The 19,790-nt window shown below is 42.8% G+C and overlaps 1 protein-coding gene across 1 annotated transcript in view; it reads right to left on the bottom strand.

Annotated features, from left to right (window-relative positions):
* Positions 1-4,095: 4,095 nt before the first annotated feature.
* Positions 4,096-19,790, bottom strand: part of LOC138674620 (snake venom metalloproteinase atroxlysin-1-like) — a 43,147-nt gene continuing 27,452 nt past the window's right edge. The window contains exons 3-6 of the mRNA XM_069762436.1: positions 19,150-19,221; positions 18,879-19,048; positions 18,433-18,514; positions 4,096-4,233 (exon numbers count right to left, since the gene is read on the bottom strand). Coding sequence (XP_069618537.1) covers positions 4,096-4,233; positions 18,433-18,514; positions 18,879-19,048; positions 19,150-19,221 — 462 coding nt within the window. The remainder of the gene's footprint in view (positions 4,234-18,432; positions 18,515-18,878; positions 19,049-19,149; positions 19,222-19,790) is intronic.

Below are 19,790 nucleotides of genomic sequence, written 5' to 3'. Positions count from 1 at the left end.
GTTTGTGTTAGGGTTTGTGTTAGGGTTAGAGTTTGTGTTAGAGTTTGGGTTAGGGTTTGTGTTAGGGTTTGTGTTTTATTGTTTGTGTTAGAGTTTGTGTTAGAGTTTGGGTTAGGGTTAGGGTTTGTGTTTTATTGTTTGTGTTAGAGTTTGTGTTAGAGTTTGGGTTAGGGTTAGGGTTTGTGTTAGGGTTTGTGTTAGGGTTAGAGTTAGGGTTTGTGTTAGAGTTTGTGTTAGAGATTGGGTTAGGGTTTGTGTTAGGGTTAGGGTTAGGGTTTGTGTTAGAGTTTGTGTTAGAGTTTGTGTTAGGGTTTGTGTTAGAATTTGTGTTAGGGTTTGTGTTAGGGTTTGTGTTAGGGTTTGTGTTAGGTTTGTGTTAGAGTTTGTGTTAGAGTTTGTGTTAGGGTTAGGGTTTGTGTTAGGGTTTGGGTTAGAGTTTGGGTTAGGGTTTGTGTTAGGGTTAGGGTTAGAGTTTGGTTTAGAGTTAGGGTGTTTTCTTGTGTTTTTCTATAAAAACGCATGCAAACGCATGTGCTTAAAAACGCATTCGTTTACATAGACATCAATACGTTTTTTTGCCGCGAAAAAACGCATGCGTTTTTTCGCGGAAAAAAAAAGCCGCAAAAATTACTACATGTTGCATTTCTGCAATACAACGCATGCAGAGAAAAATGCATGCGTTGCTAAAACGCGTCAAAACGCATGCAAAAAAAGCATGCATTTTTAATGTTAAATATAGGAAAAAACGCATGCGTTTTTTTGCGTTTTTTACCGCAAAAACGCAAAAAAAAACCGCAAATGTGAAACCAGCCTAAGAAAGAAAAACAACCATTAGCATATGTGAAAAGTACATGAGTATTATAGAAAAACTTTAAAAGGGATCACACTGAATATTGACCCTTATCAACAAGTCTGGTGGCCCAATGGTAGGTGTAATGTCTGCCATCCATGACAGGATCACATGTGACTGAGTTTTGTATCCATAGCTGCCTTTATTCTGTAAAAGGGTAAGCTTACTAACAAGGGTGTTTCATAGTCTTGAACCTACAGCCTACTGGAGAAAGGTGAGCAAGATTTGTTAAAATTAGCACCCCTCTTAATAACTCAGTCTTATGTTTTCAGTTGCCTGTGGGCCAGAATATTAAAGGAAATTTGTCAGCAGATTTTCTCTATGTAATCTGACAGCAGTATCATGTAGATGCAGAGACCCGGATTCCATCAATGTATCACTTAAAGGTAATCTTTCAGCAGGTCTTTGCTCTGTAATCTGCTGTAATCTGAGTGCAGCATGAGGAAGGGACTGGAACACTGATTTCAGCAATGTGTCACTTATTAGGCTTTGTGCTGTTTCAATATAATGAAAGTTTTATAACCAGGAGATTATCACTGCCTGCAGTACAGTTCAAGTGAGTCCTGGTCTGACCACACCCCATCCTCTGATAAGCAGCTTATTATCAATAGACAATTTACAAAGAAATATGTGGTGTGGGTGGGGCCAGCTTCCTGAGCTCTGCTACATTTAAAAAATCTGATTCTGCCACAACTTCTGCCCCCAGTAAATTAAGTTCTATATTGTTGGAATCAGGGTCTTTTTCCCTACATTATGCTGCTCTCAGATGAGGCAGCAAACAACTGTGGTCGGCGCTCATAGCAAGCCTGCATTTCTGCTGCATAGCAGCAATCTGATGATCGCTGTTATGTAGCAGAGCCGATCGAGTGGTGCCAGCTTTTAGCCTCCCATGGAGGCTACTGAAGCATGGCACAGGTTAAAAAAAAAGTTTTTAAAAATATGAAAAAAAAAAAATATATAAAAAGTTTAAATCACCCCCCTTTCGCCCCATCCAAAATAAAACAATAAAAAAAAAATCAAACCTACACATATTTGGCATCGCCGCGTTCAGAATCACCCCATCAATAAAAAAAAGCATTAACCTGATCGCTAAACGGCGTAGCGAGAAAAAAAATTCAAAATGCCAGAATTACGTTGTTTTGGTCGCCACGACATTGCATTAAAATGCAATAACGGGCGATCAAAAGAACGTTTCTGCACTAATGTGGTATCATTAAAAACATCTGCTAAGCACGCAAAAAATAAGCCCTCACCCGACCCCAGATCACGAAAAATGGAGACGCTACGGGTATCGGAAAATGGCACTTTTTTTTTTTTTTTAGCAAAGTTTGGAATTTTTTTCACCACTCGTAATGACCTGGAGAATCATAATATCAGGTCAGTTGTAGCATTTAGTGAAGGTAGCAAAAAAGCCAATCAAAAAACAAGTGTGGGATTGCACTTTTTTTGCAATTTCACCGCACTTGTTTTTTTTTTCCCATTTTCTAGTACAAGACATGGTAAAACCAATGGAGTCTTTCAAAAGTACAACTCGTCCCGCAAAAAAATAAGCCCTCAAATGACCATATTGACGGAAAAATAAAAAAGATATGGCTCTGGGAAAGAGGGGAGCAAAAAACGAAAACACAAAAATGAAAAAGGGCCGCGGCGGGAAGGGGTTAATTTACTGGGTGCAGTAGTTGTGATAGAATTACAGTTTTCTCTGCTGCAGATCTAGGAGAACCTGGAGTTCTGAGCCCTGTATAGCCGCGCCCACACCACTGATTGGCTGCTTTCTGTGTAGACTGTACAGTGCCTTGCGAAAGTATTCGGCCCCCTGGAACTTTTCAGCCTTTTCCCACATATCATGCTTCAAACATAAAGATACCAAATGAAAATTTTTGGTGAAGAATCAACAACAAGTGGAACACAATTGTGAAGTTGAACGAAATTTATTGGTTATTTAACATTTTTGTGGAAATTCAAAAACTGAAAACTGTACAAAACTGAGCAATATTATTCGTCCCCTTTACTTTCAGTGCAGCAAACTCACTCCAGAAGTTCATTGTGGATCTCTGAATGATCCAATGTTGTCCTAAATGCCTAATGATGATAAATATAATCCACCTGTGTGTAATCAAGTCTCCGTATAAATGCACCTGCTATGCGATAGTCTCAGGGTTCTGTTTGAAGCACAGAGAGCATCATGAAGACCAAGGAACACAACAGGCAGGTCCGTGATACTGTTGGGGAGAAGTTTAAAGCAGGATTTGGATACAAATGATTTCCAAAACTTTAAACATCCCAAGGAGCACTGTGCAAGTGATCATATTTAAATTGAAGAAGTATCATATTACTGCAAATCTACCAAGACCTGGCCGTCCCGCTAAACTTTCATCTCAAACAAGGAGAAGACTGATCAGAGATGCAGCCAAGAGGCCCATGATCACTCTGGATGAACTGCAGAGATCTACAGCTGAGGCGGGACAGTCTGTCCATAGGACAACAATCAGTCGTACACTGCACAAATCTGGCCTTTATGGAAGAGTGGCAAGAAGAAAGCCATTTCTCAAAGATATCCATGAAAAGTGTTGTTTAAAGTTTGCAACAAGTCCAGACCTTGATCCAATTGAGAATTTGTGGAAAGAGCTGAAAACTGCAGTTCACAAACGATCTCCATCAAACCTCACTGAGCTCGAGCTGTTTGCCAAGGAAGAATGGGCAAGAATTTCAGTCTCTCAATGTACAAAACTGATAGAGACATACCCCAAGCGACTTGCAGCTGCAATCGCAGCAAAAGGTGGAGCAACAAAGTATTAAGTTAAAGGGACCGAATAATATTGCACGTCCCACTTTTCAGTTTTCATTTGGTATCTTTATGTTTGAAGCATGACATGTGGGAAAAGGATGAAAAGTTCCAGGGGGCTGAATACTTTCACAAGACACTGTATATTGACTGAAAGCGCCCAGACACCTAGTCCTCTAGTGATAATCTCCTGCTGATGAAACACTAATTTTATTGAAACAACAAAACATGGCCTAGTAAGTGACACATTCCTGGAATCAGGGTCTCTGCCCCTACATCATGCTGCTCTCAGACTACATAGAAAAACCTGCTGACAGATTCCCTCGAAATCTAGGTCAACAATGAGCTGGCATAGATTTCACTAATAATTTATTAACTAATCAACATTAATTAGAATATAATCAATTCTCTTTAATCCAGAAGCATCTATAAGGCGTGGGATGAATTGAAGTTGATGCTTTTACCTGAGGACTGGAGTCATGACACAGGCTGGACCTCCGCATGTGCAGCTATTTAAGTCATCATGATCCATTCCTAAGTTATGACCCATCTCATGTGCGACAGTGGAACCAACGGAAGCAGCATTAGTATTGTGATCCTGGAGGAAAAAATAGCTAGGTAACTAATGTGATTGATGAGAAAAAAATTATTCAGGGTTACAGTAAAAGTATTCTTAAAAATAAAATGAAAAAAAATAATAGATTGGACCGTCACACTACACATGCTATTCACTAAACCACCAAACCGATAAAAACAAAGTGAGCAAATAACCTGCAATAAATACATAGCAATAGTGCATGAAAATAACATAGGATACTTATTTAACATAATTTTGATTAAAAAAAAAAAAAGTAAAACTCATCAACCATGTCAAGGTGACCCTATTTGGGATGGTCCTACTCCTAACCTCTAGTATTAAAATATTTTCATATGTCAGTAGACATTACTGTGAATATAGAAACAAGAGATTTTTCCGGCACAGGAGTCCTTCTCTTAAAAATAATTTTATTTATTCAGACATCTTCATCAATAAAAACAGTACATGAGGGGGTAACCCCACCGCCTGATGTGTTTCGGACCCGTTAAAAATGGTCCTTCCTCAATATGGGGTAGTGGGGGCTAGCGTGATAGGAGACAGTATGGGAATCTGAGAGGGGATATGCGAGAAGATAGTATTGGTAGAATATTTAGATGAAGGAAAAGTGGGAGGTGGCACAGTGTAGAGACTGAGTAGTGTGGAGGTGCAGAATAGAGAGGGGGCAGCATTGGGGGACAGTATACAGAGGGGGGAGTGTGAAGAGGGGGTTTAGTATAGTGACTGGGCAGGGATGGACGCAGTGTGAGCAGACAGTGTGGAGGGCATGTACCATAACAGGGACAGTGTGGGAGCACATTAAGTGCAATTATTTAACCCCTTAGTGACAGAGCCAATTTGGTACTTAATGACCAGGCCAATTTTTGCAATTCTGACCACTGTCACTTTATGAGGTTATAACTCTGGAACGCTTCAACGGATCCTGCTGATTCTGAGATTGTTTTTTCGTGACATATTGTACTTCATGATAGTGGTACCATTTCTTCGATATTACTTGCGATTATTTATGAAAAAAACGGAAATATGGCGAAAATTTTTAAAATTTTGCAATTTTCAAACTTTGTATTTTTATGCCCTTAAATCAGAGAGATATGTCACGAAAAATAGTTAATAAATAACATTTCCCACATGTCTACTTTACATCAGCACAATTTTGGAAACAAAATTTTTTTTTGTTAGGGAGTTATAAGGGTTAAAAGTTGACCAGCAATTTCTCATTTTTACAACACCATTTTTTTTTAGGGACCACATCACATTTGAAGTCATTTTGAGGGGTCTATATGATAGAAAATAATGAAGTGTGACACCTTTCTAAAAACTACACCCCTCAAGGTTCTCAAAACCACATTCAAGAAGTTTATTAACCCTTTACGTGCTTCACAGGAACTGAAACAATGTGGAAGGAAAAAATGAACATTTAACTTTTTTTTGCAAACATCTTAATTCAGAACCATTTTTTTTATTTTCACAAGTGTAAAAACAGAAATGTAACCATAAATTTTGTTATGCAATTTCTCCTGAATACGCCAATACCCCATATGTGGGGGTAAACCACTGATAGGCCGCACCGCAGAGCTTAGAAGTGAAGGAGCGCCGTTTGACTTTTTCAATGCAGAATTGGCTGGAATTGAGATCGGACGCCATGTCACGTTTAGAGAGCCCCTGATGTGCCTAAACAGTGGAAACTCCCCACAAGTGACACCATTTTGGAAACTAGACCCCTTAAGGAACTTATCTAGATGTGTGGTGAGCAGTTTGAACCCCCAAGTGCTTCACAGAAGTTTATAACGTAGAGCCGTGAAAATAAAAAATCGCTTTTGTTTACACAAAAATGATCTTTTCGCCCACAAATTCTTATTTTCACAAGGGTAACAGGAGAAATTAGACCACAAAAGTTGTTGTGCGATTTCTCCTGAATACGTCGATACCCCATATGTGAGGGTAAACCACTGTTTGGGCGCACCGCAGAGCTTGGAAGTGAAGGAGCGCCGTTTTACTTTTTCAATGTAGAATTGGCTGGAATTGAGATTGGACGCCATGTCGCGTTTGGAGAGCCCCTGATGTGCCTAAACAGTGGAAACCCCCCACAAGTGACCCCATTTTGGAAACTAGACCCCCCATGGAACTTATCTAGATGTGTGGTGAGAACCTTGAATGCCCAAGTGCTTCACAGAAGTTTATAATGCAGAGCCGTGAAAATAAAAAATATTTTTTTTTTCCACAAAAAAGATTTTTTAGCCCCCAAGTTTTTATTTTCACAAGGGTAACAAGAGAAATTGGACCCCAAAAGTTGTTGTCCAATTTGTCCTGAGTATGCTGGTACCCCATATGTGGGGGTAAACCACTGTTTGGGCGCACGGCAGAGCTCGGAAGGAAGGAGCGCCGTTTTGGAATGCAGACTTTGATAGAATGGTCTGTGGGTATTATGTTGCGTTTGCAGAGCCCCTGATGTACCTAACCAGTAGAAACCCTCCACAAGTGACCCCATTTTGGAAACTAGACCCCCCAAGGAACTTATCTAGATGTGTGGTGAGAACTTTGAATGCCCAAGTGCTTCACAGAAGTTTAGAATGCAGAGTCGTGAAAATAAAAAATATTTTTTTTTCCACAAAAAAGATATTGTAGCCCCCAAGTTTTTATTTTCACAAGGGTAACAGGAGAAATTGGACTGCAATAGTTGTTGTCCAATTTATCCCGAGTACGCTGATGTGCCATATGTGGGGGTAAACCACTGTTTGGGCGCACGGCAGAGCTCGGAAGGGAAGGAGCGCCTTTTTGGAATGCAGACTTTGATAGAATGGTCTGTGGGCATTATGTTGCGATTGCAGAGCCCCTGATATACCTAAACTGTAGTAACCCCCCACAAGTGACCCCATTTTGGAAACTAGACCCCCCAAGGAACTTATATAGATGTGTGGTGAGGACTTTGAATGCCCAAGTGCTTCACAGAAGTTTAGAATGCAGAGTCGTGAAAATAAAAAATATTTTTTTTTTCACAAAAAAGATTTTGTAGCCCCCAAGTTTTTATTTTCACAAGGGTAACAAGAAAAATTGGACCCCAGAAGTTGTTGTCCAATTTATCCCGAGTACGCTGATGCCCCATATGTGGGGGTAACCCACTGTTTGGGCGCACGGCAGAGCTCAGAAGGGAGGGAGCACCATTTGACTTTTTGAGCGCAAAATTGGCTGTCGTGTTTGGAGACCCCCTGATGTACCTAAACAGTGGAAACCCCCCAATTCTAGCTCCAACCCTAACCCCAACACACCCCTAACCCTAATCCCAACCTGATACATAATCCTAATCACTAACCCTAACCATAATCACAACCCTTACCCCAAAACAACCCTAATGTCAACCCTAACCATAACCCTAATCAAAACCCTAAATCCAACACACCCCTAATCCTAATCTCAACCCTAACCTCAAACCTAACCCTAATCCCAATACACCCCTAATCACAACCCTAACCTTAACCCTAATCCCAAACCTAACCCTAATCCCAAGCGTAACCCTAATGCCAACCCTAACCCTAATACCAACCCTAATCCAAACCCTAACCCTAATCCCAGCTCTAACCCTAACTTTAGCCCCAACCCTAGCCCTAGCCCTAAGGCTACTTTCACACTTGCGTCGTTTGGCATTCCGTCGCAATCCGTCGTTTTGGACAAGAAACGGATCCTGCAAATGTGCCCGCAGGATGCGTTTTTTGCCCATAGACTTGTATTGCCGACGGATCGTGACGGATGGCCACACGTCGCGTCCGTCGTGCACTGGATCAGTTGTGTTTTGGCGGAGCGTCGGCACAAAAAAAGTTCAATGAAACGTTTTTTTGTACGTCGCATCCGCCATTTCTGACCGCGCATGCGTGGCCGTAACTCCGCCCCCTCCTCCCCAGGACATAGATTGGGCAGCGGATGCGTTGAAAAACTACAGCTGCTGCCCACGTTGTGCACAATTTTCACAACGTGCGTCGGTATGTCGGGCCGACGCATTGCGACGGCCCCGTACCGACGTAAGTGTGAAAGAAGCCTAACCCTAAATTTAGCCCCAACCCTAACCCTAAATTTAGCCCCAACCCTAAATTTAGCCCCAACCCTAGCCCTAACCCTACCCCTAACCTAACCCTACCCCTAACCTAACCCTACCCCTAACCCTACCCCTAACCTAACCCTAACCCTACCCCTAACCTAACCCTAGCCCTAACCCTACCCCTAACCCTACCCCTAACCCTAGCCCTACCCCTAACCCTAACCTACCCCTACCCCTAACCTAACCCTAGCCCTAACCCTACCCCTAACCCTAACCCTAACCCTACCCCTAACCCTACCCCTAACCCTACCCCTAACCCTACCCCTAACCCTACCCCTACCCCTAACCCTAACCCTACCCCTAACCCTACCCCTAACCCTAATTTTAGCCCTAACTGCTGTTCTCCTGCCGGCCGGCAGATGGAGACAGATGGCGGGCGCACTGGGCATGCGTCCGCCATGTTCTTCTGCCGGCGGCCAGGAGGAGCAGCAAGAGGATCCAGGGACCTAGGTGAGTATGCTAGGGTCCCCGAATCCCCCTATTTCTCTGTCCTCTGATGTGCGATCACATCAGAGGACAGAGAATTACACTTTACTTTTTTTTTTTTTTTTGCGGTCGCCGGTAAGGCCTCTTTCACACTTCAGTCTTCTGGCGTCAGTCACTACCGACATAGTGACGGATTGACGGATCCGTCACAATTGTTGCGAAAACGGTTCTAACGGATCCGTTTTTTTGACGGATCCGTTACTTGGGGGTTGTCTGGGAGAAGTATCTACTTTTTGGAGCATGCGCAATTGAAAAAACGGATTGGGGCGACGGATCCGCCGAAAAAACGGTTGCGGCGGATCCGTCGCCCATAGGCGCCCATTCTATGGAATGGCGGACGCGACGGATCCGTCGCGATCCGCCATTTCGGCGTTGACAAAAAACGTTCCAATGTCCGTCTATTTTCAGAAAACGTCCGCCAAATGTCGACGGATCCGTCGCATGGCGGATGGAACGGACGACCATCCGTCACAATCCGTCACTAATGCAAGTCTATGGGAAAATAACGGATCCGTCAAAAAAAATGACGGATCCGTTATTTGAGGAAAATGACGGTTTTAGACTGACGCCAAATAACTGAAGTGTGAAAGAGGCCTAAGGCCTAAGGTTCTAACGGATCCGTTAGAACCGTTTTCGCAACAATTGTGACGGATCCGTCAATCCGTCACTATGTCGGTAGTGACTGACGCCAAAAGACTGAAGTGTGAAAGAGGCCTAAACAGTTCATTACCGGCGATCGCAAAACAGGGGTCGGTAATACCGACCCCGATCATGCTCTTTGGGGTCTCGGCTACCCCTGGCAGCCGAGACCCCAAAGATTCTCCCGGTGCCGGCCAGCGGGCGCACTGCGCATGCGCCCGCCATTTTGAAGATGGCGGCGCCCACCGGGAGACACGAGGAGCATCGGGGGAGCTAGGTGAGTATTGGGGGGCCACCTGGGACCCCTTTTCTCTGTCCTCCGATGTGCGATCACATCGGAGGACAGAGAAATTAAAAAGAGATCGCTTTTTTTTTTTTTTTTTTTTTTGCGATCGCCGGTAAACGGTTAATTACCGGCGATCGCAAATGCGGGGAGGGTTAAAAAACCCCCGAATCATGTTCTCTGGGGTCTCGGCTACCCCCGGCAGCCGAGACCCCGGAGAAAATCGGCCTGTGGGGGGCGCTATGTACTTTTTCCACAGCGCCGTTAATTAACGGCGCTGTGGTTTAAGTACCCTTAGCGGCCGCCGTTAAAAGGCGTATCGGCGGTCGCTAAGGGGTTAAGGGCTCAGTGTAGTGCAGATATTTTTCCTCAGAGGCAAAATAATCACACTGTTATTTTTAAGGGCACCATGTCGAAATGTGCTGCAGAAGACTGAAGAAGAGAGAAGTTTACATATACGAGCTGTTGACGTTCAAAGACACCATGGCGTCTGAACAAAATGAAGAAAAAAATTAAAGAGAACAACTCTAATTAGAGAAGATGTCACCTATAAGGTACCTGGATGTAAATGTAAACTTGTGATACTGACTATGTCTCATCAGTACTGTTGTTCCTGTATGGTCCAAAGCCTGATGATGACTAACAACAACTCCCAGTATCACCTTACCATTGTTAAGAACATACTGGGAATTGTAGGTTCATGTGATATAATTGTAAATAGGGCTAACCTGACATTGCAATTGATTGATGTACTAAGCTTGGTGCTTTATTCATGTACTGATTGTGGTTCTGGTGTTGCATTCATGTACTGATGGTAGTTCTGTTGATGTATCCATGTACTTACTGAAGGAGGTTCTGGTGACTTATTTCTGTGCTGCTGTGGTTCTGGTCATGTATTCCTGTACTGATGGAGGTTCTGGCATTGTATTTCTGAACTTTTGGTGATTCTAGTGATAAATTCATGTACTGATGGGGGTTATAGTGAAGTAATTATTTACTGATGGGGATATGGTAATATATTTATGTGCTGTTATTGGTTTTGATTCTGCACAGATGTAATATTTCATAACTTGTAACATTAAAAGGGTTGTCAAGGTTTGTGGTGAAAGTCTGCACTCTATACAGTCACATAAAGTTGGTACAGACTCATCACAAACCTGGACAACCCCTTTATTTATAATACTAAGTGTTATGATCTGGTGGTTTAGGAGCAACATGGGACGAGCTCTGAAGGAAGTGGTACCTGTACTGACCGCAGTCCCTAAGCTCAACAAAACACTAGAAGTAGCCGTGGGATGCTCCTAACACTCCCTAGGCACCTCGTCACAGCCTGAGAACTAACTACCCCTAAAGATAGAAACAGGAAAACTATCTTGCCTCAGAGAAAATCCCCAAAGGATAGATAGCCCCCCACAAGTAATGACTGTGAGTGGAGAGGGAAAAGACATACACAGAATGAAACCAGGATGAGCACAGGAGGCCAGTCTAGCTAGATAGATAGGACAGGATGGAATACTGTGCGGTCAGTATAAAACACTACAAAAAATCCACACAGAGTTTACAAAAATCTCCACACCTGACTAAAGGTGTGGAGGGTAAATCTGCTTCCCAGAGCTTCCAGCATCACTGAATTAATTCATACTGACAGGCTGGACAAACATAAAAAGCACAGAACGGATAAGTCCACAACCTGTGGACAGAAAAGAGCAAGCAAGGACTTAGCTTTGCTGAACTGGTCAGGATAACAGGGAAATCCAAAGAGATGTGAATCCAACCAGGAACCATTGACAAGTGGCACAAGCTGAAGGAAAGAGCCAGGCTAAATAGCCGAGCAGAATAGACAATCAGTGGAAGCAGCTGCTGACAGCTAAATCCACGGAGCAGCCATTCCACTTAAAACCACCGGAGGGAGCCCAAGAGCAGAACTCACAAAAGTGCCACTTACAACCACCGGAGGGAGCCCAAGAGCGGAATTCACAACAGTACCCCCCCCTTGAGGAGGGGTCACCAAACCCTCACCAGAGCCCCCAGGCCGATCAGGACGAGCCAAGTGAAAAGCACAAACCAAATCGGTGGCATGGACATCGGAGGCAACAACCCAAGAATTATCCTCCTTGCCATAACCCTTCCACTTGACAAGATACTGAAGTCTCCGCCTCGAAAAACGAGAATCCAAAATTTTTTCAACCTCATATTCCAACTCTCCCTCAACCAACACCGGGGCAGGAGGATCAACCGAGGGAACAACGGGCACCACATATCTCCGCAACAAAGATCTATGGAAAACATTATGAATGGCAAAAGAGGTTGGAAGAGCCAAACGAAAAGACACCGGATAAATAATTTCAGAAATTTTATAAGGACCAATAAACCGAGGCTTAAACTTAGGGGAAGAAACCTTCATAGGAACTTGACGAGAAGACAACCAAACCAAATCCCCCACACGAAGCCGGGGACCAACACACCGACGGCGGTTAGCAAAACGTTGAGCCCTTTCCTGAGACAACGTCAAATTGTCCACCACATGAGTCCAAATCTGCTGTAGCCTGTCCACCACAGAATCCACACCAGGACAATCAGAAGGCTCAACCTGCCCAGAAGAAAAACGAGGATGAAAACCAAAATTACAAAAGTAAGGTGAAACCAAAGTAGCCAAACTAGCCCGATTATTAAGGGCAAACTCGGCCAACGGCAAGAAAGCCACCCAATCATCCTGATCAGCAGACAAAGCATCTCAAATAGGTCTCCAAGGTCTGATTAGTTTGCTCAGTTTGGCCATTTGTCTGAAGATGAAACGCCGAAGAAAAAGACAAATCAATGCCCATCCTAGCACAAAAGGCCCGCCAAAACCTAGAGACAAACTGAGAACCTCTGTCAGACACAATATTCTCCGGCATGCCATGCAAACGAACCACATGTTGAAAAAACAATGGAACCAAATCTGAGGAGGAAGGCAACTTAGGCAAAGGTACCAGATGGACCATTTTAGAGAACCGGTCACAAACAACCCAGATAACAGACATCTTCTGGGAAACAGGAAGATCCGAAATAAAATCCATGGAAATATGCGTCCAGGGCCTCTCAGGGACCGGCAAAGGCAAAAGCAACCCACTAGCGCGGGAACAGCAAGGCTTGGCTCGGGCGCAAGTCCCACAGGACTGCACAAAAGCACTCACATCGCGCGACAAGGAAGGCCACCAAAAGGACCTAGCAACCAAATCTCTGGTACCAAAAATCCCAGGATGACCAGCCAACACTGAACAATGAACCTCAGAAATCACCTTACTTGTCCATCCATCAGGAACAAACAGCTTCCCCACTGGACAGCGGTCAGGCCTATCAGCCTGAAATTCCCGAAGCACCCGCCGCAAATTTGGGGAGATGGCAGAAAGAATCACCCCTTCCTTAAGAATGCCAACCGGCTCAAGGACTCCAGGGGAATCAGGCGAAAAACTCCTAGAGAGGGCATCAGCCTTAACATTCTTAGATCCCGGAAGATACGAGACCACAAAATCAAAACGGGAGAAAAACAGGGACCATCGAGCCTGTCTAGGATTCAGCCGCTTGGCCGACTCGAGGTAAATCAGATTCTTATGATCAGTCAAGACCACAACGCGGTGCTTAGCTCCCTCAAGCCAATGTCGCCACTCCTCAAACGCCCACTTCATAGCCAACAACTCCCGATTGCCGACATCATAATTGCGTTCCGCAGGTGAAAACTTTCTGGAAAAAAAAGCACACGGTTTCATCAAAGAACCATCAGAATCCCTCTGAGACAAAACAGCCCCTGCCCCAATCTCAGAAGCGTCAACCTCAACCTGAAAAGGAAGAGAAACATCTGGCTGACGCAACACAGGAGCAGAAGTAAATCGGCGTTTAAGCTCCCGAAAGGCCTCAACAGCCGCAGAGGACCAATTCGTCACATCAGCGCCTTTCTTCGTCAAATCAGTAAGGGGCTTAACCACACTGGAAAAGTTGGCAATGAAACGGCGATAGAAATTAGCAAAGCCCAAAAATTTTTGAAGGCTCTTCACAGATGTGGGTTGAATCCAGTCATGAATAGCTTGGACCTTAACAGGATCCATTTCCATAGACGAGGGAGAAAAAATAAAACCCAAAAAAGAGACCTTCTGAACTCCGAATAGGCACTTAGACCCCTTCACAAATAAAGCATTATCATGAAGGATCTGGAACACCATCCTGACCTGCTTCCCATGAGACTCCCAATCATCGGAAAAAATCAAAATATCATCCAAATATACAACCATGAATTTATCAAGATAATTGCGGAAAATATCATGCATGAAGGATTGGAACACAGATGGAGCATTAGAGAGCCCGAATGGCATCACAAGGTATTCAAAATGGCCTTCAGGCGTATTAAATGCAGTTTTCCATTCGTCACCCTGTTTAATACAAACAAGATTATATGCCCCTCGGAGGTCAATCTTAGTAAACCAACTAGCCCCCTTAATCTGAGCAAACAAATCAGAAAGCAAAGGCAAGGGGTATTGGAATTTGACCGTGATCTTATTAAGAAGACGATAATCTATACAGGGTCTCAAGGAGCCATCCTTCTTAGCAACAAAAAAGAAACCCGCTCCCAATGGTGACGAAGACGGCCAAATATGCCCTTTCTCCAAAGATTCCTTAACATAGCTCCACATGGCGGCATGCTCTGGCACAGACAGATTGAAAAGTCGGCCCTTAGGGAACTTACAACCAGGAATCAAGTTAATAGCACAATCAAAGTCCCTATGTGGAGGAAGGGAACTGGACTTGGGCTCATCAAATACATCCTGGAAATCCGACAAAAACTCAGGGACCTCAGAAGAGGGGGAAGAGGAAATTGACATCAAAGGAACGTCACTATGTACCCCTTGACAACCCCAACTAGTCACAGACATAGTTTTCCAATCCAGCACCGGATTATGTTCCTGTAACCATGGAAAACCCAGTACAACAGCATTATGCAGGTTATGCAACACCAGAAAACGGCAATTTTCCTGATGTGCAGGAGCCATGTACACGGTCATCTGCGTCCAGTACTGAGGTTTATCCTTGGCCAATGGAGTAGCATCAATGCCCCTCAAAGGAATAGGGCTCTGCAAAGGCTGCAAGGAAAAACCACAGCGCCTGGCGAATTCTAAGTCCATTAAGTTCAGGGCAGCGCCTGAATCCACAAATGCCATGACAGAAAAGGACGACAATGAGCAAATCAGGGTCACAGATAAAAGAAATTTAGGCTGTACAGTACTAATGGTAACAGACCTAGCGACCCTCCTAGTACGTTTAGGGCAATCAGAAATAACATGAGCAGAATCACCACAGTAAAAACACAGCCTATTCTGACATCTGAATTCCTGCCGTTCTGTTCTAGTCAAAATCCTATCACATTGCATAGGTTCAGGACTCTGCTCAGAGGACACTGCCATATGGTGCATAGCTTTGAGCTCGCGCAAACGCCGATCAATCTGAATGGCTAGAGACATAGATTCGCTCAAACCAGTAGGCGTAGGTAAGCCCACCATAACATCTTTAAGGGCTTCAGAAAGACATTTTCTGAAAATAGCAGCCAGAGCATCCTCATTCCATTTAGTGAGCACAGACCATTTCCTAAATTTCTGGCAGTATAATTCTGCCGCTTCCTGACCTTGACACAAGGCCAACAGGGTTTTCTCTGCATGATCCACAGAATTAGGTTCGTCATACAATAATCCGAGCGCTTGAAAAAATGCGTCTACATTCAGCAATGCCGGATCCCCTGATTCAAGGGAGAATGCCCAGTCCTGAGGGTCACCACGCAGCAAGGATATGATGATTTTAACTTGCTGAATGGGATCACCAGAAGAACGGGGTTTCAAAGCAAAAAACAATTTGCAGATATTTTTAAAATTCAAAAACTTGGATCTGTTTCCAAAAAGCAAATCAGGAGTAGGAATTCTAGGCTCCAAAGCCGGAGTCTGGACAACATAATCTTGGATACTCTGTACTCTTGCAGCAAGTTGATCCACACGAGAAAACAAACCCTGAACATCCATGCCAGAGCATAAATCCTGAACCACCCAGAGATCAAGAGGAAAAAAAGACAAAAGAGAGCGCAGAAAAAAAAATGGCTCAGAATTTTTTCCTTCTTTTGAGATGCATTTAATTCATTTTTGGCCACTTGTACTGTTATGATCTGGTGGTTTAGGAGCAACATGGGACGAGCTCTGAAGGAAGTGGTACCTGTACTGACCGCAGTCCCTAAGCTCAACACAACACTAGAAGTAGCCGTGGGATGCTCCTAACACTCCCTAGGCACCTCGTCACAGCCTGAGAACTAACTACCCCTAAAGATAGAAACAGGAAAACTATCTTGCCTCAGAGAAAATCCCCAAAGGATAGATAGCCCCCCACAAGTAATGACTGTGAGTGGAGAGGGAAAAGACATACACAGAATGAAACCAGGATGAGCACAGGAGGCCAGTCTAGCTAGATAGATAGGACAGGATGGAATACTGTGCAGTCAGTATAAAACACTACAAAAAATCCACAAAGAGTTTACAAAAATCTCCACACCTGACTAAAGGTGAGGAGGGTAAATCTGCTTCCCAAAGCTTCCAGCATAACTGAATTAATTCATACTGACAGGCTGGACAAACATAAAAATCACAGAATAGATAAGTCTACAACCTGTGGACAGAAAAGAGCAAGCAAGGACTTAGCTTTGCTGAACTGGTCAGGATAACAGGGAAATCCAAAGAGATGTGAATCCAACCAGGAACCATTGACAAGTGGCACAAGCTGAAGGAAAGAGCCAGGCTAAATAGCCGAGCAGAATAGACAATCAGTGGAAGCAGCTGCAGACAGCTAAATCCAAGGAGCAGCCATTCCACTTAAAACCACTGGAGGGAGCCCAAGAGCAGAACTCACAAAAGTGCCACTTACAACCACCGGAGGGAGCCCAAGAGCGGAATTCACAACAACTAAGCACTGTAGCAGGCTTGCTGGTTCCATCTATCCTCACATAACCACTAATATGCAATATTCATACGTACAGTCATGTGACTTCTGTTCCTGCTTTTCTCAATGAAGCTGTAGTTTTTCACTGCCCATCAAGAGAATTAGGAAGAGCAGCTCGACTGCATGTGACTGTCTGTATGCAAATCACATATGAGTCGTCACATGAGTACACAAACTACTTGAGCAGGGCTGGGGAATGTCATCATATTGAATTTTAGGAAAACCTAGATCCTTTTAATAACCCTTTCCAGCCGCGGCCAATTTCTGTTTTTGTGCTTTGTTTTTTTCCTCCCTTTACTGCTTTTTTTAATTTTTCTGTCGAAATAGCCATGTGAGTGCTTGTTTTTTTAGGGATTAGTTGAATTTTTGAACAACACTATCCATTTTATCATGTGATGTACAGGAATGTCGGGGAAAAAAAAATAAGTATGTTAAAATAGCAAAATTATTTTGTTGACCTGGAAATATGACCTGGAAAGATGATTCTCAAAGTAAATAGTATTACGGTCATACCAAACAAGTTATTTTTTTTTACTTAAGTGGTGAAAAAAAATTGGAAATATTTTTTTTTTTAAAATTGCTTGTGCCGCCATTTTCCGAGAGACATAAAGTTTTCAATTTTCAGGATATGGAGATGTGTGAGGGCTTGATTTTTTTTTGTGTCATGAGCTGATGTTATTAATACCATCTTGGGATAGATAGAATGTTTTGATCTCTTATTACATTTATTTGCTCTGTTGCAACAGCTGAAAAAAAACAATTGTGGCATTTAGATTTTTTTTCCTGTTATGCCATTTACCGATTAGATTAATTTATTTTATTATAATAATATACTTAATCGACACCTGGCTGGAGCTCAAATAAATTGTCTCCGTTCCTATCCCCAACTTGAATAACGCAACCAATGTTATTTGCAAGCTCAGTCCAACTTATTAGCTGATGTCTACACTAGGCTCTCAGCACACCAGTTGACAACTCCTCACAACTCTTCACACTCATATTCACATCAGGCCTATGCAATAAATGTAATACATTTCTTCAAACTTTCTCTGGTTTCCATTTACTTCTCTGTTAAACTGCTATTAACCGTTGCACTGCAGGAAGAAACCAGACGCGTTTACTTCCCTGTTATGTAGCTTCTATTAGCTATTGCCCTTCTAGAAGATAACAGACTGCATGTTCTTCTTGGCTAATCCTGTGTCTAACCGGATTGCATTCCTGTGATTAACGTCTTCCATGCTCAAACATACTAGTTTCCTATGCAGTTACTGTTCCCATGTGTATCCGCACACCTGATTCTGATTCATCTGTGCTACCCGATCTACTTATTTGTCATGGCTACCCTGTTGTCCTAGTCGTCGTTGATCCACCTGTTTCTATCAAGACTTGTTATCCAGCATCATCGCCTCCAGATCACGCTCTTCACCCAGTCACCCAAACCTATGGTTTAGAAAATCTATCTCACCAAGTAAGCCCTTAATATTACAAGGGCATACCTTGTTCACAGTTAGGATGAAGTTACCATGTGAGGGACCCTACTCTTTTAAGCCAAACTACCGCTTTAAGATGCTGAGCAATTAACTTCCACTTGTTCTTCATTTATCAGGGCCATCTCTGTATAGATATACATTGTTTATCCACAAAGGGCTACACATACAACCAACAGACTGTGTGGCCCAGCTGGAGAAACTCAACTTACCTGGATAACTCCAGCAGAATATGCTCCACACATCCCAGACAAAGTTGCAGATCCGATTGTACTTCCATCAAAGTCAACATTCCTAAAAAAACAAAAAAAACCTGTGCCTAAATATTTGGAGAATATGCACTCTATGTACCTAAAACTGTACAGTGAAAATATGTATTCAACAGGAATCCAGATATTAAGATTATTAAACTGGATTTTATCTTCCTGATTACTGGGAAAGAGTATTCCTATAAAAGCTTGTTTCCCAATATTTGTGCAGTATAAACAGGCTGCCGATCACCCAACGAGCGAGCAAAACAGTTGTTCAATGGATGAAATTACTTTTCAGGCGAAGTAAAAAAAATCAATCTGCTTGCCTAGGCTATTAAACAACCGCTGATCAGCAACATGTTTAACGCCGCAGGCCAGGTGATGGAAACCCAGCCCTGGAGGCTTACGTGATAAACTGGGCATTATCATGAGGTCTCCTGGGCAGCAAGTTCTGATTTCTCCATTCTTGGAATCTTTGCAGCAGCACATTGCAGTCGGAAACCACGTTAATCTGATTTGTAGAGTCCCAGATTTCAATCCCAATGAGGGCGACAAAAATGTTGATGGTTTTATACACCTGAGTAGGAAAGAAGAGAGGTGTCTTTATTAGAAACAGCAAAGATTATGAAGATATTCTAGTATTTCCTGTAGAAGTGTAAATGATACCAGCGGCCTTACCTTATTCATATAGTTCACCACTCCAAAAAGATGCATTTTAACATTGTCTATATTGCGTCCATATTTATTGTACTGGAAGATAAAGAGTTATTAAGATGTGATAATAGTTGTACAAATAACTTTCTGTCATAAAAATTAGTAATATATGAACACATCCAGAGCTTTAGTTAGGAGCGTACCCAAAATGGGCTCTACCACCACAAAGTTGCAAAAGAGGAGAAGAAAAATGTAATGCAATACCAATCATTATATTGATCGGCACCGCCACAACGTAAAAAAAATTGTAAAAAACAAACAAACCACAAAGTTAAAAAAAAGACAAAATATTAACCTAATAAATACCTATATTTGTGTAAAAATAAAACTAAACAAAAAAGTACACATATTTGGTATTGCCATGTCCAGAACGACCCAACCTATAAAACTGTCTCAATAGTTAGCCCGTTTAGTGAACACTGTATAAAAATAAATAAAAAACAAGGCAAAAATGCCTATGCTTTCTTATCATACCGCCGAACAAAAAGTGGAATAAAATGCAGTTGGAAATAAAAAATGATATAGCTGAAAACGTCATCTTGTCCTGCAAAAAACAAGCCACCATACAGCTCCATCAGTGGAGAAATAAAAAGTTATAGCTCGCA

The sequence above is a fragment of the Ranitomeya imitator genome, chromosome 4 (genome assembly GCF_032444005.1).
Source record: "Ranitomeya imitator isolate aRanImi1 chromosome 4, aRanImi1.pri, whole genome shotgun sequence".
Taxonomy (NCBI): domain Eukaryota; kingdom Metazoa; phylum Chordata; class Amphibia; order Anura; family Dendrobatidae; genus Ranitomeya; species Ranitomeya imitator.
Note: the sequence above shows the minus strand (reverse complement) of the source record. Positions and strands in the feature narration are given on the sequence as shown.